This window comes from Delphinapterus leucas, chromosome 9 (assembly GCF_059928025.1).
Source record: "Delphinapterus leucas isolate spDelLeu-1000000601 "Yukka" chromosome 9, BTC_Dleu_Yukka2, whole genome shotgun sequence".
NCBI lineage: Eukaryota > Metazoa > Chordata > Mammalia > Artiodactyla > Monodontidae > Delphinapterus > Delphinapterus leucas.
The window spans coordinates 97,323,525-97,339,303 of NC_143137.1; the positions used below are offsets into that span (position 1 = coordinate 97,323,525).

Genomic DNA, 15,779 nt, shown 5'->3' on the forward strand with positions numbered 1-15,779 from the left:
GGCCGAGCCACTTCCGGGGCTCAGGTGAGGGGCGCAGAACTCAGGTGAGGGACGCAGGACTCAGGTGACGGGTGCAGGAACAGGACTCAGGTGAGGGGCGCAGGACTCAGGTGAGGGGCACAGGGCTCAGGTGAGGGGCGCAGGACTCAGGTGAGGGACGCAGGACTCAGGTGAGGGATGCAGGACTCAGGTGAGGGGTGCAGGACTCAGGTGAGGGGCGCAGGGCTCAGATGACGGGCGCAGGACTCAGGTGAGGAGTGTAGGGCTCAGGTGAGGAGTGTAGGGCTCAGGTGAGGGGCACAGGGCTCAGGTGAGGGGCACAGGACTCAGGTGAGGGACGCAGGACTCAGGTGAGGGGCGCAGGACTCAGGTGAGGGGCACAGGGCTCAGGTGAGGGGTGCAGGACTCAAGTGAGGGGCGCAGGACTCAGGTGAGTTGCGCAGGACACAGGTGAGGAGTGCAGTGCTCAGGTGAGGGGCGCAGGGCTCAGGTGAGGGGCGCAGGACTCAGGTGAGGGGCGCAGGACACAGGTGAGGAGTGCAGTGCTCAGGTGAGGGGCGCAGGACTCAGGTGAGGGGCACAGGACACAGGTGAGGAGTGCAGTGCTCAGGTGAGGGGCGCAGGACTCAGGTGAGGGGCGCAGGACACAGGTGAGGAGTGCAGTGCTCAGGTGAGGGGCGCGGGGCTCAGGTGAGGGGCATAGGGCTCAGGTGAGGGCTGCAGGGCTCAGGTGAGGGGTGCGGGACACAGGTGAGGGGTGCAGGACACAGGTGGCCACAGTACTTTTTCAGAATACAAGCAGGTCAGGGAGAGCTTTGGGTTTCGCTGTCCTGGTGCATCCACGGGCCAGTACTCTCCAGGCCAGGATGCGGTGGCACCCATGTGATGTGGGAGCTGTGGATGGGTGTGGCACTGGCCAGGAGAGAGAAATGGGGCTCAGGGCAGGACAGGCAGGGCAGGGTGAGCTGACTTCTGGAGAAGGGGACTGAGTGTGTGAGAGAAGGGCAGGTGTGAGAGGTTTGGGTGACCAGCTGGGGTCAACCTGGGAACATAGGAGCGGAGGGCAGGGCGCCAAGGAGGAAGGCCTGCGAGCCGCTGCCGGGATGCAGGAGGTTGTGAGTCAGAGGAGGGAGCCTTGGTGCCATGAGTGGATGCCGCGCCACTCGTCATACAGAATTAAACAACAGCGTCAGCCATGGCTGCGGTTTGAGGGTGAGAAGGATGGCGAGGTCTGTACAATGAGCAGCCCCTTGGGAGAAGTTTGGGTTGAGGAGGAGAGAGAAAAAGGTGAAAGGCAGAAGGGCAGGTCGGCAGGACGGACCCAGGGGCCAGTGGGTGACACTCATCCGCGTGGTGCTGCCCCAGCTGGGTGATGTCCATGCATCTGCCCCAGGATTCGGGCATCGCTCTCGTTTCAGAGGCATTGGATGTAGTTGAGACCTGCGTGTTTTGGGACTGGGTTGCTGGTTCTGTTCCCTGCTGGGTCTGGTGAGCAGTAGGTCCTCAGCAAGTGGCCTGTGATCTCCCTGCCCCGTTAAGCTCGTGCTCCCCGCCCAAGAGGTAGGACGTGTGTGTCGGCTCACAGCGTTTCTCTCTGCTGCACGTCCACACAGATATTTCCAGGGCTGATTCTCTCAGATATAAAACCGGCCAAGAGGATGAAGTTCAAGACCGTGTGCTACCTGCTGGTGCAGCTCATGCACTGCCGGAAGATGTTCAAGGCTGAGATCCCTTTCTCCAATGTCATGACCTGCGAGGACGACGACAAGGTAGGCGGGCCCCACCCCCGTGTGCCGGCCCCGCAGGGAGTCCCTGTTTGTCTGTCCTCCCAGTGCAGTCCTGCTGCGGTCGGGCTCCATTAGCCCTCGCCCTTCACCTTGCACAGTCTTGTAAATGCTGTTCAGAGCTGGGCTGCTTTTGCTTTCCTGCAAAACACTTTTCATTATGTTGTGGGTTTTTTTTGCAACTTGGCATTCCATGGATTTATCGGTAAATTCAAGCCACAGTCCCCCAGCCGTTGTTTAAATCTGTCCTCAGGATATCTGTACGTGTCAGATATTGTATCGCTGGTTCCGGAGCCCCCGACCTCCTCTGTCTGCACCCCGAGAGCCTCAACGTGGTGTCACCCCAGCCTTGCCCTTCACCTCCATGGAGAGCATCTCTGGCCATCCCCTCCCTCCCTCTCTGGCTCTCATATCAGAGGCCGCTCCTTCCTGGGTTAAGTCCCCTCTAGTTCATGGTGCATGGTCTCCAGCACCTGACAGAGGTTCCTTTTGTGGGTGTTCCTGCAGGTGACCTGGGTGCAGGATTTTCCGTCTTTCTTCTTGGGTTGGTCAGAGTCACCTTCGTCTTTAGTCTGCTGGGATGGGGCGAGGCCTGGGGTGAAAGCCTGGAGCTGAGCGGAGGCAGCGTTGTGGCTGGCGGGGGGATCCTTAGTGTCTGCTTCAACCACACAAGCATACTGTCTGTAACCCGGGGCCAGAGACCCTGATCCCTTCCCCCACCAGGGAAGACCCCGGTCCTCTGGGGCAGGAGGGCCGCGTCCCGGCAGCCTGGGGTGAAGCCTGTGCTCCGCCACTTTGTCAGCAGCTTTGAGCGTTCTCCGCGCGTCCTCTTGTCATTGGCCCTCCAGCCCCCGCACCGACGGCTGTGCCTCCTGAATATTCTGACTTTCACTATCACCTGTGTTCTTGGGTCTGCACATCCGTGACTGATTGCCTGTTTCCCGAGATTGCATTGCCGCTTCTGCACTCTCATTTTCTCCTCCGTGTGGGTTTTATGCCTTTAAAAGGCATTCCCTCACCACAGTTTTAGTGGCTTTTCAGGAGGAAGCAAAATCCCGCTGACTCTCGCTCGTGGTGCCTTATTCTAGAGGGATTTTTTTGTGATTTTGATGATGAGCTCCTGTTTGGGAAAACTTTATCTGGAGATGCCTAAGAGCTCTGTTGCTGGTGAATTCCCTCAAGAAGATGGGCCTTTCCTCTACTGGCCTTGCAGGAGGCTAAATGCCTGGCTTGTGGTTTTTAGATGTCCCAGGTGGTACACAGCTAGGTCTAAGACAGGCCAGCTGTCTTAGACCGACCCCACTGCGTGGTCTCTCCTGGTTGGTGTTTGCTGATGGAGCCTCTCAGGGTCTGGGGTTCAGCCAGAGGGCTTTGACCTCACTGCCCATCTTGCTTGGGCCCCTGGATTTCTGTGAGCCCCATGAAAGCTTGATGGCACCATTCCCTGGCCTGCATTCCCACTGTCCTGACGTTTCTGGCCTCTGGTCATTTTCCTTACTTTCTTGCCAGCTCAGTTGTACATTTCAAAGTATGTATGAGTTAATATATTTATCCAGAGTTTGTAACAGGAGAACTCTCAGGCTTTCTTGTTAGCCAGATTGCCAGGGTAGAAACCCTGATTTAATCTCTGTCTTCTTCCTGCAGTACCCCCGGCCCCAACCCCCTTGATTCAACTTGACCCCGCCCCCCCCCAGGGATGGGACTGGGGGAGGGTTATGAGGTGCACAATTTAAATATGCGTCCAAAAGTCAGTATCAGGATGTGCTTCCCTGGTGGCGCAGTGGTTAAGAATCTACCTGCCAATGCAGGGGACACGGGTTTGAGCCCTGGTCCGGGAAGATCCCACATGCCACGGAGCACCTAAGTCCGTGCGCCACAACTACTGAGCCTGTGCTCTAGAGCCCGCGAGCCACAACTACTGAGCCCACGTGCCACAACTTCTGAAGCCCGTGTGCCTAGAGCCCGTGCTCCACAACAAGAAGAGCCACCACAACGAGAAGCCTGCGCACCGCAGCGAAGACCCGACACAGCCAAAAATAAATAAATAAAATAAATGAATTTATAAAACAAAAAACCAAAAAAACCCCTCAGTATCAGGATAAGTAACAGTGCAATATTTTAAAAAATCAAATGTAATCCAAAAGAATCCACAATGAATGAAAAATCAAATTTTAGTTGAAGCCTGGGCAGTGCAGAGCCATCATCCTGGAGCCTGAGGCAAGGACTGGTGTCCCCAGGACTCCTCAGGGGTGTTGGGGTGCGGAGAGGGGAGGGAGCGCGTCATTCCTGCTTGATTGCCCAGGGTGGTGGAGTTAATAAGGCTTTTCCTGGGCAGAGCCTGCTGACCTGTGAAAGGAGCCTGTGACCCCTGGATTCAGACTGTGTCTGATGAGCCCGCACAGCTAACATCAGCCTCTCCTTCGCTGGGGCCGGTGGCTCCTTGGCGTTTGCACTCGGACCACAGAGCGCCAGTAACACCCTCGCCCCAGCCATGGCTCCTTAGGTTGGGGAGGAATCGCACACCTGGGCTCAACGCCCAGGACAGGAGCTGTGCAGCTCCTCCCGTCCCTCCCATCCCAGGGGTTGGGGGAGGCAGACCTGCTGTGTGCAGGGCCCCTTCCCTCCCTCCTTTTCTTTTTTCTTTTTCTTTTTTTTTTTTTTTTGTGGTACGCGGGCCTCTCACCGCCGTGGCCCCTCCCATTGCAGAGCACAGGCTCCGGACGCGCAGGCTCAGCGGCCATGGCTCACGGGCCCAGCCGCTCCGCGGCATGTGGGATCCTCCCGGACCAGGGCACGAACCCGTGTCGCCTGCATGGGCAGGCGGACTCTCAACCACTGCGCCACCAGGGAAGCCCCTTCCTTCCTTTTCTTCCAGCGTCAGGAGTCACGGTTGGATTCCTGGATTCCTCGTCCCCCGAGCCTCTCACCTCCCCAGCTTTGCAGCCCTCCCGCCTCCCTTGGGAGCATGAGTGGTGGTGTCCTGGGTTTCGTCCTTGGCGCCCTGTCCCCGCAGTCTCCCACGGGTCTACCCTGTGTGCTCAGGGTCCCCATGCCCCTCTCCGACACACCCAACATCTCTGGTGCTTGGGACACGTCTGCCACTGCCTGGCTGGCTCCGACGGAGGAGACCGCAGCCCAGGCCTGCGCTCTGCTCTCAGGCGCCCTCTGCACCCAGCCCGCTTCTCTCTCCGTCACACCACCTCCTCCAGACTCTGACCCCTCGTCCGCAGGGCGCCCGATTCCGGCCTCGATGCCCCCTGGGCAGCCTCTATGGGCCAGGCAGCTCCCCTGCTGGGGAGACAGAGAGCACAGTCCCCATGGGCAGGTGCCGCAGGCTGGGAGCCGAGCTGGGAGCCCGGGCCTCTGCTGCCCTGCTCTGTGCCCTTTCATTGCCACCTGCCCCCCGCGATTAGTGAAAACGAGGATGGGGAGGGTAGAGGGCTGGCACCGTGGGGGGGCATCAGAGGGTGAAGACAGGGCAGGTGGCCTGAGGGGGTGTCCATGGTGGTCCTGGAATGATGGGGTGGAGAGGCTGTGCACGGGGCGGGGCCGGCCACCAGTGGGGACATTTGGGGAGGATGACATGAGTGCCCCGGCCGGTGACCCCCGAGCAGAGCAGCCCCTGCCCTGAAGCTGTTCTCCCTGGCGGGTCTCAGATCCTGCATCTGCTTTAGGATGAGGTCTGCCTCATCGTTCCTGTTCCTGTCTTCCGTTTACTTTATCTGCACCTTGAGCCTGATCTAGGGGGCCTTGGAGATGGAGCTGGGGAAGCCGGCGGGATCAGGGCAGTGGGTTCCACTGTCGCCTGTGCCTTCGTGCCGAGTTTGTGAGACATTGTGTCCCAGGTTCTGGGGGGTGACTCAGATGTACGTGGTCAGCCTCAGACCACAGCGCACCTGGGGTTCCCGTGTTCCTGGCCTCTCCTGGGTCAGCGGTGTGGGAGCCCAGGGTGAATCGGCCGCTAGGTGGCGATACCGTGCACGCACCTCCGGCCAGGGACCTGGGCTTCGGGATTGGTGTCAGGGCTCCAGCACAGCTTTAGGGTACTTCACGTCCAAGGTACTTCTCTCCAGTAAATCCAACCCCCGCATGCTTACGCTTTTCTGTTTCTTCCTTCAGTATTCCTTTCTGATTATAAAAGTAATTTATTGTGGAAAATATAGAAAAATACAAAAATGCACAAAGAAGAAGATGAAAAGCATTCATCTACAATCCAATCACCCTCAACCAACCTATCGTCAACATTTTCATCCTTCTAGCTTCTTAGATGTGTGTATATTTATAAAATTGATGGGATGATATACAATCAGTTTGCTGCTTGTCACTTTTTTTCACTTGCCAGTGTATCACAAGGGTTTCTTTATATTATTGACTATTCCTCAAAAATAGGATTCTCTAATCATTGTGTAGATTTCCAGCCTAGGGAGAGACCGTTTACTTACTCAACTTCCACTCAACTTCCATTGATATTTAGGTCATTTCTGCTTTTATTGTTTTTTTTGGGTTTTTTTTTAAGCAAAGTAAATGATTCACAGCATTTTTTTGCTCACAAAAGTGCACTTACATCTCTGATCATTTTGTAAAATGGATTTCTCTGAGTTGAGTATCTGCGAGAGTGGGTGTGTAGCTGGTTAGAGATTGTAGCACCAGTGTTACCTGTAGCAGCAGGCGGGAGACAAGCCTCCCCCTCCCCGACCAGCGTGGGGAGACGCTCTCTATGGAGTCCCCTAATACTGCCAGTAGATTTGCCCCTTCCAGAATGTACACCAGGAGCCTTCCAGTTCTCTCTCCCCTTTTAAAAAATGCTGCCTCTCTCCTTCTCTTCAGATTTAAAATCACCTAAGCCTATTTATTTTAAAATACAAAAGTAACATGTACCCGTGATACAGAAAGTCCAGTCCCCCGAACTGTTTACCATTTTGTGTTTTTTCTTCCCCCCCAGAAAAACCTGGCTGTGTGCTAGAAGGTTAATGCCAATAAGACTTGACCTATTTAACTGTCCCAACGCCCTGTCTTTTCACTCAGTGACAGACCTTGGAGATCCTGGAGGCTCGTACCAGGGGGCCTCCACCTGCAGACAGACTTGTTTCCCGGTGCCTTGCTGACGCGTGGGAACATGATTTCCAGATTTCTTCTCTTGGCCATCAGTGCTGAGAACATCCTTAAATTAAAAAAAACTTTTTATACATCTTAGTGAACTTTACAAGGACAGCCTGCGGTAACTTCTTTGTAGTGAAATCGCTGCGTTAAATGGTGCATGTATTTTAATTTGTGATCGCTGTTGCCAAATTGCTCTCTCCATGTTTTCCGCACTCACTCTTGTGACAGCTTCCCCAGCACGGCCTCAGCACAGTTTAAGCATTGTTCATTGCTTCATGCCGCGTCTCCCTTCCTGATCTGTTTCAAGGTCTGCAGAGGGCCTTTCCTACCCTGTTTCCCAGCTTTTTGTTTTAAAGATGGCTCGGAGTATTTTAGAAACATAGTTTCCACCATTTCTGCTTGAATTTGATGAAGATCCAATTCTAGCTTATGTTTGGTCCATACTTATTGAAACTGATTGTAATAACTTTTTTTACTTCCCTTGGGTTTCCTTGATATACAGTGGTATCACTTCTAAATAGTGATAATTTTTGTTTCTTTTTTTACATCCTTTATTCAATGATAGTGATGAGTGACATTCTTTTTTTTTTTATTCTGGCTTTAATTAGTTAAAACAAATAGAGTTTTCTTATTAATTGTGACGCTTTTGGTAATAGGTGCCCAGTGATCTCAAGAAAGTAGCCCTGTGAATGAGTGTTTGCACTTTTTAAAATGAGAAGTGGATATTGAATTTTAGCAAATAGTGTTCGGTATCTATTGAGATGATCATTCTGGTGGCTTTTCTTCTCTGACTCTTACAGGGTAAATGGTATTACAGGCTCCTCCAAGGTTTCTTTAACGTCTAGTAGCTTTTTACTTGCTTTCTGTCCCCACCGAATCAGGATGCCCCAGGTATAACCACTGCAAGGGACAGCGGTTGGCTCCCCTCTCTGTCACCACAGTGATGTGTGTGCCACTCTTTTGTCACTGGCTTTTAGTTGTCGCAAGAGGACACTCTGACCCCTGAGGTGACAGGCTGACCTGAGGTGGATCTGTATGTCCATCAGCCCCAGACAAACCAGACCAGAGCACATTCGCCATTGGCCTCTTACCTTCTGAGCTGAAGGTCACTTACCGTGGTCGAGACCCAGGCCAGGTCTGCCCACCTGGGAACAACCTGTACTGGCATCTGGAAAGCTGCTGGACAGAGCAGAGACGCTTGCTGGGCTGGATCTGGGCATGGTGTTCTCGTTGCTTAGGCCTCAGGAAAGACTTCACGCCTCAGGACGGTTTCCAGGGGCTCGTAGGATTTCTCGTCTGAGATCACCCGACTGAGCCATCCCTCATGGCCCCGCTCGAGAGCTCTGTGCTTTCAGCTGCTGCCTCCCCTCCTGGCCAGTTTTGGTTCAGCCCTTATGCTGGCCCTTGTCTGGCAAAACTCCAGTGGGTTCCAGTAAGAGGTTCTGCTCTTCCTTGCTCCCCGACAGCCCATGTCCTTGAAGTGGATTAAACCCCGAGCTGTCAGCCATGACAATCCAGCCAACACACCATTACCATTGTCCCCCGGGGAGCCAGGGGGCATCGTGTAGATCCTAACACGTTCATAGTTGAAGGTAAGGTGGCAACTTTACAGCCCACTTCACAGTTTAGATGAAATGGACAAATTCCTGGTAAAACTCAAGAGGGCAAAAAGACCCAGGCAGAAGTGGAAATGTGAATACTCCCTTGTCTGTTAGGAACTCAAGTCTTACTAAATTGCTTCCCAGGAGGAAACTCCCAGCCCGTACGGCTCTGACGGTGGGTCCTCCTGGTCACTGAAGGAGTTCTAGTGCCCCCTCATATACGGACTCTTGCAGAGAAGAGGAAGGAGAGAACTTTGCAGCTACTTCAAGGAGGCGGTGGATACCCCCTGATGAGGTCGCCCCTCGGGAGGCGTGAGCCTGGCCCCTGCCCCTGCTCTGGGAGAGGCTCAAACAAGGAATTCTTTGCGGAAAAGGGTGGAGAAAAGCCGCCAGTTCTTAGGCGGATGAGTCATTTCTAGAAAGTCGTCTGTGAAGTGATAGCATCAAGCCCCTGGGGTGTCCCTGTCCCTTCAGTAGGTGAGGGTGGATGGCAGGGCCGCTCATTGGGCCCTGTGGGGAGCTGGATATGTGAGGGGACTGAGTAAGACCTGGGGCAGAGCAGCCGCCTGCTGCCTGCTCCCCAGAGGGGCTGACGCTGGGCAGAGACCGTTTCTCAGACCATGGCCTTCCTGGGGTGTCAGGTGTGAAAGGAGACCTGAGACGCAGCTCTGTGCTTTGCAGGCTTGGGGACACTTTTACTGATCTAAGCTGCTCATATGCTTCAGGAAGTTGGGTGCCCAAGCTCAGCCGCAGGAAGTGCATGCCTGCCCAGTCTACCCCAGGCCAGGGTTTCAGCTCCATGCTGTGGGAATGCCCCATCTCCCCTGTCCCCCAGTTCACCACCCCGTCTTCTTGTAACTACCACACCCCATGGCAGGTAGAGGGCAGATCGGGATCGGAGGAGCAGACGGGTCATAGCATCCAGGAATGCCGCTTCAGAGATGTGTGCTCTCGGAGGTAGTGCTAATCAGGAGTGGGTTTCAGGGCATATGAAGAAAAGCCCAATCATGGTGGCTTGAACAAAATAGAGGTTAGTTTTCTCATGGATAAACTAAATCCAGAGAGCAGGCAGTTCAAGGCTAATGTGGTGGCTTCACAAGCATCTTGACCAGACCCTTTCTCTTTCATTATTCTTGCTTGGCTGCTCTGCCACCTCATGGCCCAAGATAAATGCTGGGGTTCCAGTCATTGCATCTGCATTCCAGCCAGCAGAAAGAAGGCAGAGCTGGCAAAAGGCATATCTCTCTCCTCTTGAGGATGCTCCCTACCAACACTTCTGCGTATAGCTCATTGGCCAGAACTCAGCCACACAGCGGCACCAAGCTGACAGGGGAAGGGGAGAAAGGCAGTGCATTGGCTGAGACCAATGCCTTTATAGAACTTGGGTTCTGTGACCAAGGGGGTATGAATGTCGGGGAGACCGCCAGCAGTCTCTTGCCACGCACTTGCATCTGAGACCCTGACATCCGTGGGTCCATGGAAATGTGCTGGTGTGGATCGAGACCCAGTGGCTTTCTTAGTGGCAGTGATACAGAACATTTCCATCACCACCAAGGTCTCGCCTCGCTTGTGGTCACACCTTCTCCCTCCTCACAGCCACCCTTAACCCTGGATCCCACTAATCTGTTCTCCATCCCTATAACTGCCACTTGAGAATGTTGTATAAACGGAATCACACAGTGTGTGACCCTTTGAACTTGGCCTTTCTTATGCTCAGCTCTATGCTTGGGTCCTTCCAGGTTGTTGCTGGGATCAATAGCTCCTTCCTTTCCGTGGCGGGCTGGTATGCCGGGTTGGAATGGACCACCTTTGTTTAACCACTCACCTGTTGAAGGACATTTTGGTTGTGTCAAATTTTGACTATTACAAATAAAACTACTATAAACATTCAGGTACAGATTTTTTACGTGGACATAAATTTTCATTATTTTTGGATAGATGCCGAGGTGTGCCATTGATGGGTCATATTTGGTTTTGCTTTTTGTTTTGTTTTTTTAAGAAACCGGCAAACTGTCTTCCAGAGTGACTGTACCATTTCACATTCCCATCAGCAACATATGCGTGATCCAGTCTCTCTGCATTCTTGCCAGCCCTTGGTCCTGTCACCACTTTTTTTAAAGAAAATATATTATTGTTCTAATAAGTGTGCGGTGATGTCTCCTTGTGATTTTATTTTGTATTTCCCTGATGGCTAATGATGTCAAACATCTTTTCAAGTGCTTATTTTCTTTTTTGTGTGTGTGCTATTTTGTTCTTAACAACTTTTATTACCAAAAGAGGCATGTTCCCTATTAAAATTTCTAGCTGCATACTGATCTAGGAGCATTCTCTCAATGGAAAGAGTCTTTATTCTGACTTTTATCTTTCTGACATTGTAAGAAGATTTTAATATCACTGATTTATTATTCCCTTCTGCTGGCCGGTGAGCTTTTATGTTTTCAGCCAAACGGTCTGTACGGCATTTCATCTACAGATCTTTACACATGTGCAAAGATACAACAAACAAAGCACAGGGGAGAATTGTGACAGTGAATTTCCAAATGGTCCTCACAAAGCTACTTTCATGTCCCCCCAAATTTGAGGGGAGTAAGAAAAACTAAAATACAAAGTATTAGTTATGAAATTAAAGAGATACTTCATACTGTAAAGTAGATACAGTCTAGCTCTGCAAGGGAATGACCTTTAATTCACTTTTAAAAAGAAATGAAAAAGGGCTTCCCTGGTGGCGCAGTGGTTGAGAGTCTGCCTGCCGATGCAGGGGACGCGGGTTTGTGCCCCGGTCCGGGAAGATCCCACATGCCGCGGAGCGGCTGGGCCTGTGAGCCATGGCCGCTGAGCCTGCACGTCCGGAGCCTGTGCTCCGCAACGGGAGAGGCCACAACAGTGAGAGGCCTGTGTACCGCAAAAAAAAAAAAAAAAAAGAAATAAAAATATGTGTTTATGTATTTCAAGATTTAATCCCTCATATAAAATGCTATGCTTTAATATTGATCAAAAAGCGAGTGCTTATATTTCTATCCATGTGTTTTTTTGGCCACGCTGCCCAGCTTGTGGGATCTCAGTTCCCTGATGAAAGCCCAGAATCCTAACCATTAGGCCTCCAGGGAGCTCTTTGTATGTTCTCTTCTTTGGTGAAATGCCCCTTGTGTCTATTGTCTGCTTTCTAACTGGATTTTATATTTTCATGTTTTGTAATATGATCCATTCTGAGTTAATTCTTTTTATAAAGTGTGAGATTTGAGTTAAGTTCATTTTTTTTGCTAATGGATCTCCAATGGCTGCAGCACTATTTGTTTAAAAGCTTTGCTTCTACCATTGAATTGCTTTTGCACTTTTGTCAAAAATCAGTTGACCATACTTGTGTGAAGCTATTTCTGACTCTCTGTTCTGTTCCATAGATCTATGTGTCTGTCCTTCTGCCAAAACCATATTGTCTTGATGGATATAGTTATATAGTGAGTCTTAAAATCAGTAGAGCAATTCCTCTCACTTTATTCTTTTTAAGAAAAATGAGCTATTCTAATCCCTTTGCTATTCCATTTAATATTTAGAATAAGCTTGTCTAGCTACAAAAAAAAAAGAATATCCTACTAGGATTTGACAGGAATTGACAGTGCGGAGAGGATTGACATTTTCACTATGTTGAGTCTTCTAATCCATGAGCATGGTATGTCTGTCCATTTATTGAGATCTTTGATTTCTTTCATTGGCATTGTGTAGTCTCCAGCATACAAGTTCTGTATGTGTTGTTAGATTTACACCTAGTATTTCATTTTCTCAGTGATTATAAATGGTACAGTATTTTAGTTTTGGTCTTCACACGCTCATAGCTAGTATAAAGAAATATGATTGATTTTTTATGTTTATCTTTTATCCTATGACCTTGTGGAACTCACTTATTTGTTCTAGGATTTTTTTTCCTCCCACTGGGGTTTTCTGTGTAGACTATCATGTCTGTTTCTATCATGTCTGCAAATAGGGACAGTTTCATTTCTTTCTTTCCAATCTGTTTTCCTTTTATTTGCCTTCCTTGCCTTACGGCACTGGTTGGGGGCACTGTATTGTATTCAAGGTGAGGGTGAGCCAGAAATCTCTGCCTTACTGCAGATGGTAGAGGGAAACCTTTTACTTTTGAGTGTGATGTTAGCTGTAGGTATTCTGTAGATGTGCTTCATCAAGTTGGGGAAGTTCCCCTCCATTCCTAGTTTTCTGATCATTTTTATCATGAGTCGATATTGAATTTTGTCAAAGGATTTTTTCTGTATCAGTTGATATGACCATGAGGTTTTCCATGTGGTGGTTAATATGGTGTTAATACGATGGATCGCATGGATGTTCAAATATTTAAACAGCCTTGCATATCTAGTAAAGGTCATGGTGTAGGCCTCTACTTATATATTGCTGAATCCTATTTGCTAATGTTTTGCTAAGGATTTTTGCATCAGTATTCATGAGGGATGTGACCTCAAAAGTGGTTTTCCTTTTTTTAATACTGTCTTAGTCTGGTTTTGGTATCAGTATAATACTGACTTTTTTATTTATATAAATTTATTTATTTTATTTGTATTTATTTTTGGCTGCGTTGGATCTTCATTGCTGCCTGTGGGCCTTCTCTAGTTGCAGCGAGCCGGGACTACTCTTTGTTGCGGTGCGCGGACTTCTCATTGCGGCAGCTTCTCTTGTTGCGGAGCATGGGCTCTAGGCGTGTGGGCTTCAGTAGTTGTGGCATGTGGGCTCAGTAGTTGTGGCTCATGGGCTCTAGAGCGCAGGCTCAGTAGTTGTGGCGCACGGGCATGTGGGATCTTCCTGGACCAGGGCTTGAACCCGTGTCCCTGGCATTGGCAGGTGGATTCTTAACCACTGTGCCACCAGGGAAGCCCCTAATACTGACTTTATAAAGTGATTTGGGGAGTGTTGACTTCTATTTTCTGGAAGAGATTGTATAAAATTGATGTTAATTCTTATTTAAATGTTAGGTAGAATTCACGATGAAACCATCTCAGCCTGGAGATTACTTTTGCATGAATTTTAAAATTATGAAGTAAATTTCTTTAGCCATTATAGGGCTTTTCTAGTTATCTTTCCTGTTGGGTGAGTTGTGGTAGTTTGTATGTTTCAAGGAGTAGGTAATTGATCTAAGTTGTCAAATTTATAGGTGAACTGTTGTTCATAGTATTTCCTTATATCCTCTTGATGTCTCCAGGGTCTGTAGTAAAATTATATTTCTTTCCTGAATTTGTTAGTGTCTTTCTTTCTTTTTCTTTGTCATGCTTGCTAGATATCTGTTGATTTTATTGACATTTTCAAAGAACCAGTTTCATTGCTCTGTGCTGGGCACTGTCCACTGCACATGAGCAGGGTCCCTTAACCCTCCACATGGTGCCACCGCACAGGTGCCATGTAACCCCACTTACAGACACGGGAACCCCAACACCAAGGATGAGATAACTCACCTGGGATCTCGCTGCCAGCAGGTGGCTGAGGCGAGACTGCATCTCAGATCCCCAAACCCGGCCCGCCAGACTCTGCAGTGGGCGAGGACCCAGGAGGAGGGAGCATAAGAGCTCTTTTCTTTAATAAGTGGGGAATTTGACACTATCCCTTCCTTTCTTTCCGTGACGGGCAGCGGAGGGCATTGAGAACAGCCTCAGAAAAACTCAGAAACCGCTCATCTTTCTCTACAAATGTTGTCCACACCACCCCTGGGACACGCGTCAACAGGTACATCGGCCGCCTCCTGGAAGCCCGCCAGATGGAGCTGGAGATGGCGGACCTGAACTTCTTCACCCTGAAGTACAAGCAGGCTGAGCGAGAGCGAAAGGTGAGTGCGGGGGGGCTCTGGGAGGGCTGGGAGTGAATGTGGGTGGCCCTTCTCGCTGTAGTTCTAGGCATCCCTGGCGCCCTTGGGAAGACCTTGGCGTCTCCAGGAAGCTGGGCGGCTGACGGTCCTTTTCTGTGTCTTCCAGTATCACCAGCTTCAGGACGAGTATTTCACCAGCGCCGTCATTCTGGCCCTCATCCTGGCCGCCTTATTTGGCCTTGTCTACCTTCTGATAATCCCGCAGTAAGTACTGTTCCGGGTCCATGAGTCAGAGGAGAAGGTCGCCAGGAGTCCTTTTCTTTTCAAGTTCAGGTTCGACTCCCGCAGTCACACTGCTGCAGTGCCCTGGCCTTTGGGGACGGCCTGAGCCACACACCAGTTCACCATTTACTGGAGGAACTAGCTGAGCACGTCTGATGGCGAACGTGTGAAGCGCTCAGTCACAGCTTTTAATTTTAAATGTGCTCAGTTCTCAGACACCGTGTATTTTCAGTGACTCTGTCCACACCACATGCGCCATTGACCTCATGACAGCGTCTGCGGCAGGAGACAAACAGGGCACCAAATGGGCACCCTGGTGTCTAGGTGCTTCTCATTTTCAGAAACATTAAAATGAGGAAAAGTAGGCTTTGGAAAGGAACAAAAGCATCATGATTTTAATAACATTTAGTCATCATAAGTCAAAGCGAGTGGCAGTTTTTGTTTCTCAGCAAGAAAGACCCCAGAAAATCTCCACTTTTCTTCCAGACATACCACTTTCTTAATAAACCTCCCGAGTGGAGCAATTCTCCTGTGAGTTTCCAGAAAGTACATGGAAGCCGCCCACCCACCCCACCCCAGGACACTGTGGACACACAGTGGCCATCTGCACGGCCCTATGTGGGGATACATCTTTTCCTAGAAAAACCCTTACCAGTTGAAGCCCAGTAAGAGAGTGGTGCCCAGCAGCCAAGTCTGTGCAACCCCAGCCCTTCCTGCATAGGGAAAGCATCTCTCAGGCACTAGAGAGACCCTGGGGGGCTTAGAAGTTGGGGTGGACACAGGAAGGGCTCCTCCCCTAGAAGAGAGCCAGCATGGACAAGTCCCCAGAGACCGCTGTTCCTTCCTGGGGGCCAGTGATGGGTGAGGCAGGGGAGGAAGGGTGGGTTCCCAGGCATTTCTCGGGCACACCTCGCCCGGCCTAACCTGCAGTGCCCACGTGTCTTCTGTCCTAGGAGCGTGGCCGTCCTCCTCCTGCTGGTGTTCTGCATCTGCTTCCTGGTGGCCTGTGTCCTGTATCTACACATCACCAGGGTCCAGGTATATGTGTGCTTGTGTTCTCTACCTGCTCGTTACCTAGTCCAGGTACCAGTGTGTGTGTGTCTTGCACCTGCACATCACCTGGACAGGTAGGTGCATGGCTTCTGCCTGCCCTGTTGGCAGGACAGGTGGGGTAGTGGAGGCAGTTCGTCTGCTTGCCTTCTTGGCAGGTGG

At 50.8% G+C, this 15,779-nt stretch overlaps 1 protein-coding gene across 1 annotated transcript in view; it reads left to right on the forward strand.

Annotated features, from left to right (window-relative positions):
• The window catches only part of ADCY1 (adenylate cyclase 1), a 117,598-nt gene that overhangs the window by 69,328 nt on the left and 32,491 nt on the right, over positions 1–15,779 (forward strand). Inside the window, exons 8-11 of the mRNA XM_022593147.2 lie at positions 1,614–1,769; positions 14,112–14,306; positions 14,452–14,549; positions 15,521–15,605. Coding sequence (XP_022448855.2) covers positions 1,614–1,769; positions 14,112–14,306; positions 14,452–14,549; positions 15,521–15,605 — 534 coding nt within the window. The remainder of the gene's footprint in view (positions 1–1,613; positions 1,770–14,111; positions 14,307–14,451; positions 14,550–15,520; positions 15,606–15,779) is intronic.